The sequence below is a fragment of the Glossina fuscipes genome, unplaced genomic scaffold (assembly GCF_014805625.2).
Source record: "Glossina fuscipes isolate IAEA_lab_2018 unplaced genomic scaffold, Yale_Gfus_2 61535, whole genome shotgun sequence".
Classification (NCBI taxonomy): Eukaryota; Metazoa; Arthropoda; class Insecta; order Diptera; family Glossinidae; genus Glossina; species Glossina fuscipes.
The window spans coordinates 76,265-98,537 of NW_024003747.1; the positions used below are offsets into that span (position 1 = coordinate 76,265).

Sequence of the window (22,273 nt, forward strand, 5' to 3'; positions counted from 1 at the left end):
GTAGCTCAAAAGACCTACTCGGCAAATAAAGCCTGGGAAGATATATTTTGGGGGAGTATGCAAAATATGCAAGCTTACAAACTAACTTGAAACGGAAATATACCTCAGTATGTTCCTCGAGATATGACAACATGTTTCTATATGGTTTTAAGGATCGAGTCCATATTAAGCCCTTTGCAACAACGTTATAGAAAGCTTAAATGACTTATAAAAGTAAACAACGCAGAAAAAGCCGTATTAGCTGATGGATTGAAACTGGCGGAAAAAGGATCAATTCCGGCTGACAATAAAATAGACAACACCACAAAGTCATTTTTCATTTCTTAATTCCAATTTATTAAAGTTTTTCTAAAGAAGTACATTTAGAGATTCTCTAATACGTAATTCTTTGTGATCACGTCAATTTGGAATGATTCTAGAGAACTGATCGTCCAATGCTATATTTGGCGCTTTGTGGTATTCCTGGATTCACTTTATCCCTATAGCGAAGTATTATTATACAGTACAAAAGTAAGGATGAAGTAATTTATATGTTGAAAAATTTTGAATTTCATGTTAAATATAAAGCAATATAAGCAACATTTTCATTATCATGACTTTAAAAAGCAAAAAATCAGGTGGACATTGTTACTTTAAATCCGATATTAACCTTAATCAAGAGCACATGTAAATTAAGTTAATTACGATCGATATTCCATTTGTATAGCATCTATGGTTTTGAAAACTTAATATGATATAACTAAAAAATCAATTGTTCAATATTTGACAATCGAAGTTTATCCGGCTGCTATAAACATTTAAATTTGTAAAGCCGTATACAACACTCACTGAATATATATCATTGTCTTTTATACCTATTATCTATGTATTAAAAATTTTTATATTTTCCTACATACCTTTGGTGACGTGGTTGTTGTTGGGCTTTTCTTAATTGCGAGGTATCCTCGTTAAAAGTGTCATCTTCAATGGGTTCGCCGTCAGTTCCAGTTAAGCGCCGGTACACATCATGTGGTGCCCTATCGTTAATAATATTTTCAGAAACCGCACTATTGGTGCTATCCTTTGTTATCATTTTATCATTGTTATTTTTATGATTAACTGGATTCACTTGGAAACGATTTGGCGGCCTATCGACTGTACCCATTTCAATCGACATATACTCGGACATTCTATTAGTGTATTGAAATTATGGAATGCCTACTATTATTTATTATAAGTTATGCCTTTTGTACATATAGAAAATTATTAAATCATAGTTATTCGCTAAACTATTTGGATTCGCTGATTTTGCTGATTCTTTTTCCAATTTTCGAAAGAAATTTTCGACGAACCGGTAAGAAGAATGAATGATGAAAATATCTGCAAAAAATTAAAAACTTTTGAGAAATGTATTTATATCAATCATTTACTGATTTAATTAAGCATCTATTCTTTTTTTGTAACCGACATGTACTTTGAAGGACTTTCAAATACATTTAAGTTGTATGTATCAGATCGAAAATTTCAACTTTAGCTTGAAATATATATAGACATGAAACTTTTCAGGCATTTCTTTTATTCTATTATTACTGTGTCTTAAAATTTAAGCTAGCAAGATTGATGACACGGATCTGTAAGATCCCAATGACCAACAAAAAAGAAAGACTGGATTGGTGTGTAAGTAAAAAAATGCTAATAGCTAAACGCAATAGCTAAACTCCTAAGGAGCTAAAGCTCCTTTAAGCTCAGGTATCTCCTCCAATTTTAATAATCTTAAGTGTGGTTCAGAGAAAGCAAAGAAAGCACTGACAACCATAAACATTTTAGCCGTCGTCAGACGTCTGTCTATGTATACCACTTTAAGAAAGTCAAAGCTTTTGTGGTCAGAAATTATTAATTGTGTTGACACTATTGGTGTGTCGATTAGCGCGATGCGATCAATTTTGAAAAGGCATTTACGTTTCATGATAGAACACTCTTTTATGCTACATTAGTAGCTGTTTCTTAGACGGAGTTCACTAAATTTATAATTATTTATTTAGTTATTCATATACAAAATTCATCTAAAATAAATTGACAGCTGAATTAATTCTTATGCTAAGTGTTATTAATAAGCATTACAAAAAGGTAAAAAAAGTGAAGAAAAAAATAAGCCGCGACCGAACCGTCTATATTCCTTACCGTTATCCATCGTATGCGGTCGTGACGTTGCACACACTTAGGTTGTCGCATTCTATTCTCCAACTATTTTTATTTGATATCATTATGAACTGAATTGTGAAGAAAAACTTAATCCACCACGGCTTGGCGGCCGTGGCATATAATCTAGACTTAAAACAAATAACTTGTCGTGTTTTACTTTTCAAATCCTCTTAATCGGACCCCCAACTGACTGTATTACTAAGAAGCAACCAATTCTGCATTGCAATTCTGGGGTCTACCGCATTTATTTCAGAATTAACGAATTTGCAAACAAATAATATATCTTCATGTGACGAATGTGTAGAATTACTTTCAATGTTCTCTCTTCTTTATCCTATCAGTAGTAATTAGAAAACATCAAAAAAAGTAATCCCTTGTAACATTGTGTAAGCGTGGCCGATTTTTCTACTTTTCTACAGGTGCGACAGAACCACCTGAAATGGAGAAATGTAAGGTTTGATAGCGAAAGCTAAATTGTGTGTAGCAATTCGTTGAAACAGTTTAGGTAAGACACTCAATTTGGCAATGCCTTCACAGTCCTCATGCCTGTTTCGGCATTTGTAAAGTAGAACCAGGAAACTACTTCTCCAGAGTATGACTTCACTATACATGATGGATTACCAGCAGACGCAGGCGAAAACTGTATTTTAGCGGCCTTAAACCTTGTAATACATGATTTTAAATGAATAATTATTAGTTAAATCGGAATCAGAAATCGGTAGCGAAATTTCGACGAATGTATTCAGCAAAGAGATTCAAGGTTTCAATATTACTAGAGTACTCGGGACCATTACAAGATATACAGAAGGGATATATGGGCATTCTTCCTTCGGAGTTAAAAAATTTATAAAAAGTGTGAAGATTAACAACAATATGCAGATGCACTGGAAGAACTAGGTGGAGAGGAGGCCTTATTGTTATATTTTCCCCCGATTTGGACTGAATGGGCCAATGGCAAACTCCTTCTGACATCAGCATCGCTGATATGAAGACATGCCATTAGCTAAGTTTGCGATGGGCGAAATGTTGATATTATTTTAAGGCAAGCATAAAGCGCTCGATACTTTACCAGATTTGATGATGAAAGTTCCATTGTTAACGGTAAGGAAGGCATTTGACCAAAATGGGCGAACCTATGCAAGACGAACTTTTTGAGTTTGCGAAGAAATTGAGTACTCTAAGTATCGACGCTCACTGAACATCCTTTTAATTTTCTCGATTTTCCAAACAATGTCGCGAATTCTTCACCGTTTTCCGAAAAACCTTTTTTTGCATAGTTTCTATAAATCTATACGTTGCTTTCTGCTGTCGGGACACGACTAACGTAATCCTTGCTTTGTATCCAAGACTCCGTCTGCAGCTCGAGCAGCAATACTCACACTGTGCGTGGCAGTAACGCTCACAAAGCCCGCAAGTGATGAAGTGATCTAATTCGGGACTATTTTTCGGCAAAAAATGGTGTAAATAAACATACCAAAAAAGGAAGACAAACAAAATAGGATTTACGAAGAAAAAAAAAAATTTATGAAAGTATTTAGTTAAAATATCACACAAGATTTGCAATTTTAAAGCACTGTAACTGAGAAAGATCATAGGTTCAGTAAATTAACAAGGTAGTGTTTAGAAAGAGACAACAAACTAGGTCAAGCAGCAAACGGAAAATCACAAAGTGACGTCTTATACATGTGATGCAAAGTAGAGCAAACAACAAATTAACTTCCAATCTGGAATTTCCAACAAAGCTTATTATAGATTTGATGATCCACCGTCGGTAAGTTATTTAAATATCGACTTTGAAGACGAAAAACCATCCGCCTGAAACATTCAAAGTTTATAGCCACGAATTTAAAGGGAGAAAGAGATTTTTTGACAAGAGCACCAAGTGCTGACCGCAAAAAAAAAATTATATCAACAGTTAACACCAATTCCACCTTGCGTAGACTTTTCAAGCGAAGCTGAAGGTGAGATATTTTATTAATTGCAGACTGTGTTGGCACAAACTTTGATATAGATGGCAGATTGTGCTGCCAACTTAAAAGGGAAGAAAATACCGATGGTTACGCCAGCACTATTTAACAAAGAAGTTTTGCTATCTTCCCAAAACAGTAATTCTGCATAACAAAATTTTCAAATTATATACCGGAGAATAATTTTTTTCTTGTTTTCTGCAACAGATAAGCAAAGTGATCGATTTTATAATCAGCACCAAAGAAAGGGGGTTTATTCATTTTATCGAAACGTATGCAACGTGCCGAAAGAAGCTTTAGAGACTCCATCCAAACCGATTTAAGTATATCCGTGTGCCTGCCTGTGCAATGTGCATTGTATAAGAATGAAGATATGGACTTCAAATTTATCATGAACACTGTAAGTTCTTGCTTTTGAAAGTATACCATGTATTAAGTATCATGTAAATTGAGAGTACCTTTGTTTACAAAGGCAAAAAAATTTGGTTTTTTTATTTGTTACCAATAAATCACTACGATAAAAGTTTTCTTTCGATTATTAGGATAATCTTGATAGCAATTCCAGTAAAAAATTGAAAAAAACGGCCAAGCTCACCCTGTTCTACAGGGTGTTGAGTTTAGTTCTCTTCTAAGAACGTTTGCAACACCGAGAAGGAATCGTTGGAGAGCCTACGAAGAATATATGCTTTTGATCAGTATCAAATACAGGGTCCATTAAGGCATGTCTGTTTTCCGTCTCTCAGTTTCTATAGGTTTTGTAGAGGAATCCTTCTCCTGATCACTAAAAATAAGACATCGGCTGCAAGTTTGGTAAAAGCATAGGAAGGTATTTCACGCATGGTATTGAAAATTGATCAAGTCAGTGAAGAAACACAACTTCTTTGCAACATAAGCTTATAATACCCCTGTTTTCGAATGGAAAAAAACTGTTTTTCTGATCATTACTGATATCGTAAGATAGATATCCATCCAGCAATCTAGACTACGTAAGTTTCATTTCTATTATGTATTCTTCTTAGAAAAAGACTGGTGGGTATAAACGATTCGAAAGGAGCCGAATATAACTTCCTTACTTCGTTTTCTTTTTTTCATTTTTTTAGACGTATTGTCTTGTTACTTAAAACCAATTAATCGAACTTGTATTCTATTCAGGCTGTTTTACTAAAGCTGAAATATATATAAATTTATGAATGGTTAACTTATTAAGGTAGAAGAAGTGTTACTATTTGCTAAAAAAGTCTTCTTACAAATCAAAAAATTATTATACTTTGTTGTATTCGCCTACACGGCAGTAAGCAGAAAAATAGTTTAACAATAGCAAAGATCAGTTTTTATTGAAAATTAGAATTTGCAAAGAATTTTTTCATATTACTAGTATGTACAAGAAAGGCCGAAAGTAATGAGAATATAATGCAGAAACTTTGCGACAGGTATATATTTAGCATTGTCTTTCCCCTCCAACCATCAAGGAGAATCCTACCGGTAGTGGAATAGCAATCTCTGCCACTCAGATTTTCCTCCAAAAGAAAAGAAAGACGCTTTACATTAAGCTTTTGTGCGATCTGCCACTATAATACAACTAAGTGAAATTTCTGCTTTGAGATAATATGTACGAGGATGTAGATGTGAGTTCAAAAAGTATTTGAAATTAATAGAGAAGGTCAAGCACTTAGATTGCGATGCATATTATGATGGTATATTCATAACTACAGAAATATATGCTTAGAAAAGCATATCTTTCAAAGTTTGTAATGTATAAGACCAGTAAATGCATAGGCAAGAGAAGAGTTTGCTATAACAAATGCGCAATATACAGCACAGATTTTAAGAACTACGTGTATAATAATTTTAGAAAGAAACGTATGAGCCCTTTGGAATGTGTAATATGTAAGTGTCTGTACAAAAAGTGGGTTGTCACAACATAATAATTTCTGAAAGGAATGTGCTCATCGTTGGAAATGTCCCTACAAAAAACAGCTTGCCACGATATATTCATGACAAGCAATTGACCATACGGGCAACCGGGATTATTTAGGAAAGAATATTCGACTTCGACTATATTCGACTTTGGTTTGTAGGTTTTCCGACATGTGGTCTCTAAGTATCAGTGTGCTACTTAAATTTATCTTTCAGTTAAGACAAAATACATTTCACGACTTCCAGGTGTAGTCCAACTGAGTCTTAAATTTAATTTAAAGTTTTTCCAATTACTCATTAACCAGAAAAACTGATGATAAAAACAATCCTATGGATGACAAAATAAGACAAAAAATATTTGGGGAATTTATTTGCGTGAAAAAGTGCAAAAATATCCAACGTTAGCAACGATGTAGGCACATTAGAAGAAATTCAAACATTTCATTATTCTCTGCAATGATTGTTCACTCCTTTTGGGGAAAGGTGTTAAAATACAGAAATATGTCCTTCATCCTAAATGAGCAGTTGGCTTGAGTCTTAATGTTGTATGTTATTTTGCATGAGAAGCTTTATATTCAGCTCGTCTGTGATCACTTTAATAATAACGGATGTGGTTGCATGATGGCCAGGACACACCTAATTTATCTCTTTCCATATTCTACGGTAATAACAGGTAAAAAAATTGAAAATCATTATTTGCTTTTGTTATTTTTGTGAATTTTTTGGAGATTTGAGATTGAATCATTTTACTATGTTTGTTAACTTTACCAATATGTGCCAAATATAAAAAGAAAAATTGGTGAAATAATTTATTTCATATCATTTATTTATTATTACCTTTTTCTATTACTTATTTAAATTGTCAAATTCTTTTTCCTTAATAACTAATTTGAGATTTCATTAGTTCTGGATCTATGGTGTGTCTCTGTTTGTCCTTTGGTATTTTTTCTTATCCGTATTATATATTTCTTTATATATTTGCAACGACCGCCACGCTGTGAAAAACACGGGAAATAATTATTTGATTCCGTTATTTTTTTGAAAATTTTGGAATTTTTGCGGTGAAGTAATTTTTCTATGTCCATTAATTTTGTCAAATATGGTTTCATAACGATATTTCACAAAATTATTATTATTATTAACTTAGCCAGAGAAATAAATAATAAGATTAAAGCACTAGCATCTGAGACTTTATTGAAAACTTTTTTTGAGCTGAAGTTTGGTAATTACTTTGCTTTTGAGCTAAAATACCACATTTTGCGTATACAATAATCGCGTCAGACAATATATTGGCAACTATTGGCGTGAAATAATTTCTCCGATGCAATTAAGAGAATGAACAAACGGATCGAACAGGGGATAATAATTATATAACTTACACAGAAACCGAAACGGATTATCTATAAAGCTGATAATTTGTGCGACATTATGACAATTTGATAACCAAATACTGCCCGAACTCTAGAAGATATGCTAAAGGAAACATATTCAAGCAAGATTGAAGAATAACTATCACGCTTACTACTTTGACCATAAACAGAATGGATAACATCTTCCGGCATCTTACAAAAGATGATAAACAGGTCAGCCTTAACCTGTGCTTATACGCTGAAAGGGATAAACGGGAATCCCAAATTAATACACGCAATGCAATTATTAAGAACTTAGTTGGACTGATTCGAAGAGTTCACTATAACACCTATAACTCGGTGATCGCTAAATAGCTGAATACCGTAAATTCGGCCTTACTAATGATATATGCCAACGTTATGATAAAATATTATCTCAGTGTCATCGTTACATATACCACCATTAACACAAAGCTGCTGTCGTATTCGTACAAAAATTTAATTCGCAAAAATTTTAAGCCTAAAAGTGAATATGAATAATGAAAAAGATGCACTATCATCATTTGAAGCGGATCTAATATGATTAAAACCTTAACTAAGTGTAATGTATCGTAATATTTCAACTTTACGTTAGAAGGTTGAAAAGCTCGGCAAACGCATAAATCCACCCGTTCTAGAGTGCCGCTTACTAACTTTAGAATCTTATTTCAAGGAGATATGTTAGATTTACACACAATTTGAAAAAATGTACACATCTGAGACCGCTTGAAGTGATTTGAAGGAAATATTTATAATTACAAAATATTATGGGGTTGGCCAATGACTTGTTGGTCGTGTAAAAAATTCAATGGGCTATTCTATGGCTAATGTCGGTGTTCTGAACCAAACTGATAGGTTATCTAGTTTGAAAAAACAACGCTTTCACGAAAAATATCCCAATTACAAGTGATTTATAACAATTTGTTTGCATATCAACAACAAGACGGTTAATAAAATGGAATAGTTTAGATTTTGTTGAAATATTTCACAGGAACAGCACTTGCGAGCCCTTCCAAGTTGCGGGGGAAAATTATCCCAAAGAGTATTAGAAAAAAGGACCAATTATATAAGAAATTTGTAACATACCCAAAATTCTTACAGAAGAATTCATTGTGACTACAAATTGTGATTGATAGTGTGTTAACAATTAACGGCTGCGTTTTACTAATAGGGTCATAAAAGGACGTCATGAATTCCGTCATAATTCAAAATTAGATAATTCAAATGCATTGTATAAAGTAAAACAAATTTATGATAGCTTTCCATCGTGAGATATTTGTTAAAATATTTTAGGTCCCAAATGTCTGTCCTTAGACAACTATTCCAAGCTGACAGTATTCAAAGGCAATGAGGAGAAGAGTTTAGAGCAGGTAAAATCGCCATATTTTTTTACAAACTACATTCAATCTTATTTTTCCTACAACAGCACAAACCATTGCTCCACGAATTGTCCTATGTTCTCGTATTATTAAGTTTCAGAACTATTAAAAGCCATTTCACATTGCATGGGTTGCCTGCGTAAAGGACAAATAGTAGCAAAATGCATAGTTTTTGTTTATAAACTAACAAGTGAAACGTATGAATCAAACTTAGATACCATCGTAATTAGGTTGAGGCAAATTGAAAAATGTATTAGGTTAGCGAAAAGTTCTGTCGTATTTTATTAACTGCCGACAATTTCACTTATCAGGTTAAGACAGGCAGGCAGAATTCGTCATTTAGGGTCTTATCATTTAGCATAGGATATAGGAGGACTTCTTTTGTATTGTAACCATTCTAAATTGTCGTTAAACTAATTTAATGATATGTACTTTTAAAGTACCGAAATTGACATTGCCAATTTTAATTTACATAAGTTAGGCTTGCAATTCGACTTGCAAAAGGGCCTCCGAAAAAAAGACAAGAAAAAGTTTGTAGAATGAAACTTTGCTAAGCGAATCAAACAAATTCAATCCCTTTCATAAGTCAGTTGCTAAGAGTAGAGTGAATAAACTGCAATGGACAAAGTTCATTTAAGAAGAAAGCAATACATCGATTGATAGTAGAAACTTATGTAAGACGTTGGGAAGTGAAGTTGTAAATGTTTGAACCTGCAAAAGATGATATGCCCAATTTGGTTTCGGAAGTATCATACAAAAAGGAGACCGCTGATTGAAATCTATAATCACAATTTTCCGTTAATGTTAGAATGTAGCCCACACCTAACCACCTTACAATTGCAAAACAACTCAGCGTCCATCATTTAACTACTGAGGAACATACCAAACATTTGCAAATCCAAATGTTTTATTTAAAATCTGACAGAACTTTTCCACCAACTTAATAGAAAGAAGGCGACGGTGTTAACTAAAGAAGATTTGAATTGTGAGCATTAAGATCAGCTTAAATAATTGTTTAAGTATAAAACTCACTAGCCACACTACTACACGTAACTTAAATCAAACTCAGAAATTGCAAACCTTTAACGCGAAAAACCTGTACCTTCTAAAGTTACTAGAAAAGTGTCATAAATACTCGATAATATTAGCAAAAAGACGCCGTCATACCATAAAGCGCTTAAAATATAATATGTGTTTAAAGTTTTTAGCAAAAATCTACATAATCCCCAAATAAGGATAGACTAAATTCAAAACATCTCTTGTATCGAATTGTGGAACTCCTTTTTGATGACAGTGATTATTACTAAGTGCCAAAATTATCAGTCGCAACTAACTAGCCACCTTTGCTTGCAAATTTAGAGACCATCTATATATAAAACATAAATTAATGAAGTCATAGCCACCTTAATCAGAACTCGAAGCCCCAATACTTTATGAAGCTAAGTTTCCGGCATTGCTTCAGCTATAGGCAGCCTCGGATTTTTAACTTTCTATTATGTCTTATACGATTCATTGAAGGGCGTGGCACACCGTAAAATCTTTATTATAACAACGCAATCAATTGTATTGGGTCAAGAAATATGATGCACGAATTCAAAGAAGCTTTTTTTAATGCATATGTTGTCGTGCTCTTTCAAAAATTACAGAAGTCAAACTGTTTTCGCGCTTTGCTTTATTCCGCCACATCCATCTCATTTGGGAGGCTTTTGGGAAAAACGGCAATAACGGCAGCGAAAAGTTAACTTCAGATGGTTGAGTGATGACCCAAACGACCTCAAAGTATTAATACTAGCACATTTACTGATTTTTTTCTGGGCTTAAGTCTAAATCCGAATACTTATCAGATGCTGTCATGGGCAATTCATTTGTCCGTTGCCAAAAGGCTATATTATTAAAACAAACATTTTGGAAAATATGGTCAGTAAATTATAATTTAACATTGCAATGAACCAAACTATTCCAGTCTCAACATGAAAATTAAACAATAAGTTACTCTTAATGATAACGTATATGTTAACGATTGTAATATGCCACCGAATGGATGGTACAAAGAATCTATACGCGTCAACGAAGGGGGAATGTTAAAGGAGACTAATAACAACATATTCGCGTCGCGTTTATTGCCGTCATAAACATATGTAGGCTGATAAAATAAGTCTATTTTTTAATTTGTAACAAAAAAACGAGATGCTTAAAGACTTAATTTTTATTTAAAAATGATTTCGCGGAACAGGCCATCTCTCAAAATACGATTGCGGCGCTACTATTTTGTAGCCACTTTTCTACGTACTTTTACTTTTATTTCACCAATAACTTGAATAATTTTCTTTTAATTGATTAATTAGTTTAGGCACATTGATTATTAAAAAATAGATTTGAGAATAAACTTTTTATCTTTCAGGCACGCATTAGGGAGATTTTCGGGTTGGACGGTGTTGAAAGAGATGGTGCTGCTGACTTCCGTCAATTTATTGAGAAGTGGCATGAGCCACAATCTATACACACAAAAGAGCAAATTGTGGAACAACTCTTGCTGCACTTAATTACGAAAATCTGATGCATGATCACAAATGAAATGTGAAAAAAGTGTTGATTGACAAGTTTCCCTTGTGGTTTTCCATAGAGTCGGTTTTAAACAGCAGGTGCCGTAAATTAGAAAATGTGCATAGTTATCAGACAGATAAATTGCCAAAGCATCGAGTCTGCAAAAAAACCTTTTCACGTGATCGAGATGCTTTTGTTCTTGTACACTTTACGCTTCCCAAGAGCACGTTGCTAATTGGTCTCGTTTTAAAAATTTAACGTCATCAGAAGGCCGTAAAGAGGCCAAAAGATTAAAATTGTGCATCAACTTCTTAAGAAAAGGGCTCACATTGAAATATTTTGACACTGGTCGTAGCTGTCATTCCCCAGCGACGCGCCATTCATTTTTGATCTTTGATAGGGCTGTCGTCAAGTCCGTTCCAATTTTACCTACGTGCAGAAAACAACCAGTTACTTCTAGAACTTCGCAATCTACGCTTATTTCTAAATTATCTGCTACTTTTCTAATCCCAAAAATCTTCGCTACCTTCAAACGTCTTGTTGACTACACCAGCAATCCTAATGAAAAATCGTTATTCATACTTTGTCGTGCCATTTAAGATTCAACGTGCGAACTGAATTTCATCACGGCTCGTTCACCGAATCAACGCCAACTAAGGAGAAAAAAATCATCCGTTACCTTACATAGGTGGCGGTAGCAGATGAATTCACCGATATCCATGCAATCGAAACACGAGGATTATTCTAGTTCAGTGTCAAACGTACTCGCGCCAGCTATCATAGATGATGAGCTTGGTATCACCTCTAATGTAAGCAGCTGGATCATACCGAAAAATGTGCGGTTAGCAGACATGTCATTTCAAAAACTAGGCCGTATAAAAATTTTAATAGACGTTGTTATATTCTTCGATTTGTCCAATATACATGGCAAATACGCGTAGCCAAAAATTTACCTCCCCTCTACTTTGTGGTGGATTTCCCACTTTAAAGTTAAAGTCATTAGCAACAAGCGTCAAACCTAAGAAAGAAAAATTTAGATATACCAGTCATCATATTTCAGGGAAGTTGAAAATAACTAGTCCTATCATCAGCAACGATGTTATTTGTGAGGAACACTTTCAACAAAAACAACTCGTCTTTGTTGAAGCACATATTCTGTAAGTCTGCCAAAAGTAAAAAAAAAATGATGTGCATGGCAATTGTTAGGAACGCGGTCCTTAGCATTTTAAAGATTTGGAAAAGAAACTGAACAAGCATCCATAACTCAAACGGCAAAACACAGTTATTATGAACGAATACATAGAACTGAATCACCAAGATTTAATGCCTATTACTTACCATATCTTTGTATGCGTAAGCAAGATTGTATAACAAGTAAATTGAGAGTCTTCTTTGACGACTTAGAAAAAATTTCATCGAGGTTCTTAATAATTGACATACTTTATTCCAGGCCTACAATCCAATCAAAGCTATTTAATACGCTTTCACAATTTCGTTTCTCAAAAAATATTGGTGCAAAAAAGCTTGCATCGTACAACAACAATTATGAAAAGAAAAACACTTAGACAACCCTAATGCACAATATAAAATTTTTGGAATGGTGCCCTTTAGTTTGAAAAACAAAACTGCAAATATGATTACATATATTTGTTTTGAAAAAACATACTTCTAGTGTTTACGTAGCCTTCAATCTCTTTTTTTAAAGATTGTGATTATTTGATAGGCTTAATACCTGTAAGGTGTTTGAGAAAATTTTATCCACTGATAGGATATAATACATCGCTCAATAATTCCCAAGACTAAGTAATTTTTTTTTTAACTTGACTTTATTCATCATCATAGCCTCTCCGTACTATCGTACCTCGTACAAAAACGACTGAAATCAAATGAAGTGCTTATAATCGTCATTTGTGGGTTGGCACTTTTTAAAGTGCCACCACTACACTGGTTTCTTTTTCTTATTGACTTAAATATTCCTTTAACCAGTTAAAAACCAAGACGAGATCGCAGATTCGGCGAAGATGGTCGAAAAATTTGCTTTTTCCAACATAGTTCTACAGCAGCATATTAGTACTGGGTATTTTAAAAGCGTTTTCCTCAAAACCGTTTTTCAAAACGACCCATAAAACAATTCCTACATTTCCGTTCAGTTCACTCAATCTTTCGCAATATTGTTAAATTAACGTTTCAAAGAAAACTACGTGAAGGCTTTTATGAGAAATTAATTTAAACATTATTTATTAACAACTGTATGTCATTGTTTAAGGCAAAGTTAGATCTTTTCATTCGAATACTCGCCAATCAAACGAAAGTTACATATGTGAAAGACCTGCACTTCTACAGATAAGTGGAGTAAATGATTGTCTTTGCTTCTAGTTTCGAACTTGCGTCAGCTGCAGATTAAAAATGTCTCGCGGGAAAGCCTCCAACGTTGCCGTTTTTAAAAAATTTTTTTAAAGAAATCTTTTCTTACTTTCTGTTATCTTTCTTTCCATCCCGAAAACATTGTCAAAAAATCTCCTATGTGTTAGTCCAGGGAAGTATCGACCGATGTGTAATACTAATAAAATACATATCATTTTCAATTTTATATCCTATAAAAGTAAAAATATTGACAAATAGGAAGCATTATACTAAACATAGGATAACAGTTTTGTTTTGTTAGCGAAACATGTTTACCAGAATCGGACCAAAAAGTGGATAACTTTATATAGCAAAATCTTTGATAAATATAAAAGTATAAAAAGGAGTAGCCCTTGATATTTTTAAAGACTGCCTTTTTTCATTTCGATAATTCAGGACAGGTAAGGATTTCTTGAGATCATTCCTTAGTGCATAGCACATTTCCCCTTCGCCATAAGCTTCTCTTTGATTTTTAGTGTCATTTTTGCTTTCCATATAGTAAATATTTCTTGGCCGATATCAGGGCCTCCTGAGGATGTGCCCCTTCTATTTTCAGCACATTCCTTACTTGTTGCGGAGTATGAGACATACTCTTCTTCTTGTACGTCACATACAAAAACGTTTTACTAATTTTACATCTCTTATAAATACTTCGTGAACTCTAAGCCCACAAATGGTACGCTTTTAATTCGTTTCAATATCCAACAACTATACGTTTAAACACAAAAACTTGACTCAGATCCACTTTTCATTATACTTTTCGAATCGTTCTAACCTTGACTTTCAATATTTTTTGGTAAGCATTCGTTCATAATAATAATTTGAAATAAAATACAAATTTTTTTAAAGAAATTGGACCAGGTTATAATAAAAATCGGTTCGTAAAAGAAACATGATATGAAACTTAACTGTATCAAGTTTGTATCAAATAGTATATCGTTGGATATAGGAATATATATATGTATTATATATATATCGGTTGGATATCGTCGCAAACAAGAATCCACACGAAAAGGAAACTTTCATATTCTAAAAAGGTCTAATTTATAATATCTTTCGATGAAAACTGGTCCATAGCACCCACATACCATAAAAATTGAGCGTAGGAAATTACTGTTACATAGGTCTATTTTTAAACCCCACCATTTATACGGGGAATTCCATGAACAGGCTCTTCTACGGTCACAAAGTCTAATTCGTAGATCCTTACGAGGGAAGATGGTAAGAAGAAATAAAATCTTTAAGAAACAAATTTAGGTTTGCTAAATTTGCACCGCGTTAGTTGACTTTTTGAGCATCGTCTAATGCGAGGATTCTCATCAATTACATGTTAAGATAATATATAACTTCTGTTATCACGAAAATGAATGAAGATATCGGGCGAACTCGTGTATGGTGCGGCTAGCCCGACTATGATGTTTTTACTTTTCTTTATACTCATTGAGTTTCACTCTTATTCTTTAGGGTTTGTTGCGCATTCCATTTGGTGCAATCGTCTAAAATGGTCAGAAAATCTAGGTCAAGATTTACCATATGTTCCCACACTAATGCAGTTCTTTATAGACTTTTCAGATGGAGTTTGTGTATATTTTAGCGAACCCACCACTTTTTCATACTTATATCCGTCACCGAAGAATTAAGAGTATTGAAAATGGGCCAAATCTCTTGATTTGGTGACGCCCACAGGACCACCTAAACTGATAACACCTCTGTTTTTCAAAGCAATAAAAACTTGTTTTTTTACACATTACCCATAACCTATAACAGATAAATTTACAAAAATTTCAACGCATATTCTACGGGCAATGCTATAGCATCTATATATATAGAATGGAAAAATTGACCAGACCTACTGAATATTATAGTGTATCAAAATTGAATTGTTTTTTCAATACCTTTATAACGCGTAGAAACAAGCTTCAAAAACCAAATAAAGTACACAAATTCTTGGCCGGTTTCAAATTTTGAATGCACCTAAACAGGTCCGCCTGTTCATTAGTCCATCTGTCTCTTTGCACAACTTTGTAGCATTTATGGTAAATATTCTCCCGTTAACGAAAATGAAGTATCTTCGCTTACAAATTTGCGAAAGAGTTTGGAAGTGACCCCATTTTTTCAAAGGGCCTGCCTAGAACGTCCACATGCCGCTACGACAAGCGCTTTTATTTTGAAAATAGAAGAAATCAACTGCGCCAGTTCCATATTACAGAGCACGAGAATTTTGTTCTACTTCTTTTGTCTTTTTTAGGATAACGATGATGGGTATAAAAATTTCGGTCTTGACCGAATTTAATTTTGTTATTTACTTGTTAATATTTCATTGCGACAATTGATCCATAGCACGAATCACTCATATGAATTAAATGTGCTCAATTTTGATTAAGTCTATTCTATGGACCCCAGCGCATACAATGTCATGCAAAATGAGCCCTTATAATGTTACGACAAAAGCCTCCCTTTTTGTATGTAGCTCACTATTTACATTTGGTCACTTGACAAAATTAAATGTTATTAGGTGGCATTTGCAGTTACTACTGGAAACATTAACATTTTTGACCATAACCCTCATCAGAACACTTGTCATTTTATAACGATTTGTGTTGATTTTAGTGACTTGAAATTTAGGTTTAATGAAAAAATCGAATTAGGTCATGAAAATTTTCATGCGTTAACTTTTAATGACTTTCACTACAGGTTATCAAGACTAGTGTAGTTCGGTCAACCTACTTCCACTTTGAACAATAGAGCATCATCCCTTGCCACTGTCAAATGTTCGTTTATCGCACTAAATCATACCCATCGTTCACTCACCAACGAAAGTTATGAAAATCGTCCAAAATCAGTTATTGCGCCAAGAAACATTGCGGCAGCTTTTAGCATTAGTACCATCAGCATATATAAAATATTGCATGATCATTTAACTGTGAAAAGTGTTTTTTCTTGTTGGATTCCACATGATATGAAAAAAATTACGAACGACGGATTTGTCCATGTGAGCCGGTAAATAAAGAGCAGTGGACAGCATGGAGCTTCAAGATGAACCAAGTCCAATACCCGTCTCTCCCGCTTGAAGCATTTGAAAAAAATTGTCACATGTTCTTGCAGAAAATCTATCTAGGTAGCAACAGGGCCTTTAAAGGAAAGAAAAACGGTAAAATCTGAATGTTGCACAATCCCTTGTTTTCCGGAAGTCTTTGGTAAAATTAGGAAAACGAAAAAAGACCGGTGGACTATTCTTCATCATGGCAACACGAACTTTCACATATACCTTCTAACAACTGACTATTTTAACACCTAAATAATGAAATTAATGAGTAACCCGCCCTGTAGTCCTCACTTGAACCCCAACAAATTCTTTCTCTAATCGAACGTCAAGAATAAATTGTATACACAGCGATTTTCATCACAAGAAGAAGCCATTGATGCGATTAAAAACCGTACTTGACGTTTGACATATTTTTCGAACGTACACAAACATTTAGAGATCATATTGATATGATTTGATTTATATGGTTGGCCAAAAAGCAGCCGAAATATTATTTCTTAGCTTAATTTTAAGAGGACAGATGGTATCATTATACGATCTTTCGTAGCAGGAATGCAAAATTTATCAATTCGGCATTAAAAAGCTCACATTGATATATTATCATATAAACATTACTATAATTATAAAACGAATGAACAAAACAATATTGACTGTTTAGCTTTTTTAGAAGTAATTATTTAAAAATATGCTAATCTCAGCTATAGTTTTGTGTGACATTGTTTTTGTAAAAATGGAATGCTACATCTACATTTCAACAAACATTTTGGCAAGATATGCGGCACAATTTGTTAAGATGCATGAGAAAATACTGTTTGGTCCCAGCATGAAAATCGTAGAATTTATAAATCCTTCAGGATGTCGTGCTGCGAAAAAACGGGTTTTAAAAAGATGGCATGATCTTTTGTATTATATAATGTAGTGTGTTTACGATACCTACAAGAATCCATTAAAGGAAAAGTATTAATAAGCAGAATCGAAAATTTTGTATCCATCACCGTTGCCCTGTGAAAGATTCAGTAAAAGGAAAATTATAAATTTACATATATAATATTGAGTACGCGTGGCTGATGTTTGATATTCTTGTAGACTAATTTTATGGAAATTTGTTTCGTGTACCTGTTGTTGTTGCAACGAGGAAAAGACACGGAAAGGCAAGGTGTTATCAGTTTTGGTTGCGAAGACGTGTGATCGTTCTGGGGACGTTCTTCGACCTGCTTGCGCTATTTTCAATCCCTTTAGCAAATTTGTAGGCTTTATTTTCTTTTTGCGAGCGGAAGAACATGTACGCACAGTTTGGCCGACGAACAAATGGACGGACAGACAGACAAACAGACATGCTTAGATGCATTTTACATTTAAAAATGGCCAAGAATTTGTACACTCTATAGGGTTTTTGGCCCTGTTTCTAGGTGTTTTAAAGGTACTGGAAAAAAACAAACAAGAAAATTATATTCGATCGTGATTGACTCTTTTATTTGTTATATACCCTAAAAAAGACTAAAAAAATAAAAGAACTAAAATTTAATGTTCTATAATATGCAGTGGACGAAGCTGATTTTTCTGTTTTCGAAGTAAAAGTTTTTGTCGAATAAGCGTGTGGCCGTTGTAGGTGTGTGCTTTGAGAAGTTGAGGCCACTTCCAAATTGTTTTGCAAATTTGTAGGGAATATCTTTATTTCCGCTAATGGGAGAAAGTTTACAACAAATACTGCGCAATTGGAGCGATCAGGTGGACAGACGAACAAACGGAGATGCTTAAGTGCATTCCAAATTTGATATTGGCCAAGAAAGGTTTTGAAAAAGAATTAGATTTTGATATACACGCATGATCAATTTTTCCTATTTTTGTACAAGTGCTACAGTATCGCCTCCAAAGTAGGCGTTCAAAGTTTTGTAGATCTATCTACTATAGTTTATATGTAATGAGCAATAAATCAATTTCTTATTCCCTTTGAGAAGTGTTCTCAGTTCGGTGGGTGTAACCTGCAAACGATTTGGTCCATTTTCAATACCAAACTGCATAAAAGAACTTCCAATGTTTGTGTTAAACTTTAAGTTGATTGCTTCACATTTACGACCAGGAGTATGTTCACAACAGATATTACACAGACGGGCATGCTTAGATTGATTTAGAATTTGATGCTTAACAAAAATATACATAATTTGTGAGGTCTCTGATGCTTCCTTCTATTGGATTTGTGTGGTTCTCGGTAATAAAATTTTTTTGGGATATTTGTTGGACATATTTGGTGATTAAATAAATTTTTTTATTCATGTGTTTATTATACACATGATAAAGTAATTTGTAATAAATAACCTGGTCTAATATTTTTTCTGATCCAAAATTTGTGGTTGATTGCAGACACAGAGAGCGCTAGGGCTCCTATCAGTCACAGCAACAACGATAAAAGCAACTGCCGGAACAGTACAACTTATGTTACAACCAGTGAACTCATTTTATTTATTTCAATTCCGAGCGATATATGAATTGCAAAATTAAGAATCGCGAGGAAAGATATTTGGTTTTCTAATATTGTGAGAAAGCTTTGCATCATAGATCAACGGGTATAAACGGACCCGGCTTTGACATGAGAACGAATGAAACTAAAGGCTTTGTCTGGGCTTCTGGGCAAAGCACTTTCAGTAATCGTTCAGGGTGTATGCTTTTAACGGTTGTGTGTGCTTACAAAATGTTTCAGCGCAATTTAACAAGAAAACCACGAAGCTTGGCGGTGTTAGCATCACTACAAGTGATTCCATAAATCGTGGTTCTAAGAAGAAATCAGCATTGAGTTGCAATACGCTAAGAATTAGTAATTGTTCAAAAATTCATTAAGTCCGCTAGAGTAATGCGACTGAAAAAAATATCCAAGCTCTTAATTAAAACACCTTGTTATTCGCGGCAAACCAAAACTCTTCACGTCATTTGTAATAAGGCTAACTACATTACAAAGTTAAAATTAAATTTCCTAAATTTCTTGTAGGTAAACCGAAATACCAGAAGCTGTACGAATACTTTGAGAAGCCAAATTGTCATTTATATTGATTCGGACATAGATAAGTTCGATTTCTTCAAAACTTCATATGTAAAGACAGCAATGAGAGTCCTGACACCAGATTTGTGAAAACTATTATTTCTGAGTACCTCGAAATTGTCGCAGAAACTTTCTGAAGAATTTATGCTAGCCTTAAGCCAAAGCACGAGAAAACGAAAAATTCAACCATCCTTCATCTCAATACATTGGAGAGTATGTAAGGTATGTTTTCGGTCTCAATATCTGTGTTTCCTGAGACAAAATTAGCAGGTTCGGCTACAAAATTAATCCCTGTAACTCTTTCGTCAGAGATGAATTCTTTTATCGAGGTATTCGTTGACGAATTGTCCAGGACAACCCCAAAAAAATTAGCAAGCCATGACTTGCTTTCAACTTAGAGATAGTAACTCTGTTAGAGTAAATATTAACAATTCTCATCAATATATAAGATTTGACACCATCAATCCCTGCACAAAGACCAAGCCTAAATATCGATTTTGTCGGATGCACAGCAATTCGCTCATGCCTTACAGGAGAGCCATGTGCCGAACATACAAAGTGGATTTTTCTTAGCTTTGTAACCCGCAGGTGGATTCGACGAAGGCAGATCAACAAGGTTAACAGACAGCAGATCAACGGACAGCACGTAAGCAGAACTTTCTCTGAAGCTGACTTTTTCTTCAAACATTTCTTTGCAAGTGATAAATTTCTCTGTTAGAGCCGCTAGCATCTCCTTGACTTCTGCAAGTTCTATTTTCGTCTGCGTGAAAAATTTAGAAAAGTCGAGGTCTTTCTTACTGCAAGCAAGATATCAAGCTATCAACATAGCTCGTTTGAGACAGCCACAATAGCGTTAGCTGTTGCACGTGTGAGGCATACTCTTTTCGGATGACCACAGCGCCAGAGTCAGAGCTAATTTTTCTCAGGTACGGATTGAATAAACGTTCAATGGTATCAAAAATCAGTCTGCCTATTGTTACTACTATCATCGCAATTGTTGTTTGTAGTTGCGTTGTTGTATTTGTATGTATTTACTAGAGTTGTAAAAACTTTGTTCCCTTATGGTGCTGTTACTATGTTTATAGAATGGTGTTATCGTGCATTCGTGTAAGGTACGAAGCGATCGGCCTTAACGGAATATAACGCTTGTATTTTTCTAAGATAAAGCGGGTGTATATAAGAAATGTGTATAGAAAATTCTAAAGCAAATAGATACGCCTGCCTTTTGTGAAATGTTTTTTACAATATACACCTTTGGATATTAAAAAAAAATATTTGTCGCACAGAAATATCTTAATGCTAAAAAAAAGGTAAACGCTGCGCAATCTAAGAAATATAAGGTACTTCAACAACCCGGAGCATAATTTCTTTGGTTCCCTAGGCATAGCATTTTGAACTTATTCGTTAGTGCTTTTCTTCTGTGACCTCAATGGTATAATACACTCTCATACTGCGAGGTAGCTAAAACACAGCCAATACAAACTAACATTTTAAAGAAATACAATTTAGATGGCCTAGGTAAAGTGTAAAGAAAGTGTATACAGGGAATCAGATTAATACAAGAGAATAAATTACTTAGCTAAATTAATATAAAGAGAATATAATATAAAAAATTTATTTATTTTTATTTAAAAAATTTTAAGTAAAGTAGCACCAGACATTTAGTTCGCTAATTTCTTAATAATCGTGTTAACAAAAAAGTATAGATTATTATTAAAACTTAATAAAGTTCATCTAGCGTCAATAACATTGATAGTAAAAAGTAGAAGTTAGTTTTAGGCTAGTCCATAATACGAGCCATTAGCACTACGATTAACGATTGAAGATGAGATAAAAATGACAAAAAAAGTATCTATAGAAAACTATAATTGAATCGTTGTTCCCTTAGATAATGCCGATTGTGATTATAACGAATTCAATCATTTAAAGAAGCAGTCTTGATCGCTTAACCTAAGCAACAACGATTTTACATAATTAATGGGATCGTTTACTGAAAACAAATAATTAACATCATTAAATCGCAAAGATCTTAATTGATAATAATAATGTACTGATAATGAAAGTATATATTAAGAAAATCAATTTTCGTTAAACTAACTAAAAGGCCAAGCTCTAGAAATCTGAATACAATAAAGTTTAAGCTTATTGCAGAAAGGTTTACTAAAGACTCACTCACATATATAAGAACAAGCAAGTGAGAAAATTGTATTCGGCTTTTTCTCAACTTATGATACCCACCAACTTTAGAATAAAAATTGAAAAAAAGGAAAAAATTAAACTTACATAGTTAAAATTGGCTGATTTTATCAACTTTTGTAGAATGCATGTGGAAATTTTTTTGACGTTTCTATTGTAATTTATGAGTAATGAACGCAAAATCTAGAACGAAGAGGTGTTCGTAGCTTACATGGTAC

General features: G+C 33.8%; 1 protein-coding gene across 4 annotated transcripts in view; it reads right to left on the reverse strand.

Annotated features, from left to right (window-relative positions):
* LOC119643699 (bumetanide-sensitive sodium-(potassium)-chloride cotransporter) overlaps positions 1–2,262 on the reverse strand; it is a 53,579-nt gene extending 51,317 nt beyond the window's left edge. For 3 of the 4 annotated variants that reach the window (XM_038043112.1, XM_038043113.1, XM_038043111.1), the window contains exon 1: positions 897–1,359. In XM_038043112.1, coding sequence (XP_037899040.1) covers positions 897–1,168 — 272 coding nt within the window. In that variant the 5' untranslated portion in view covers positions 1,169–1,359. Of the gene's footprint in view, positions 1–896; positions 1,360–2,160 lie in introns of those variants that run through there. The other variant, XM_038043110.1, reaches the window with a different exon arrangement.
* Between the last annotated feature and the right edge of the window lie 20,011 nt (positions 2,263–22,273).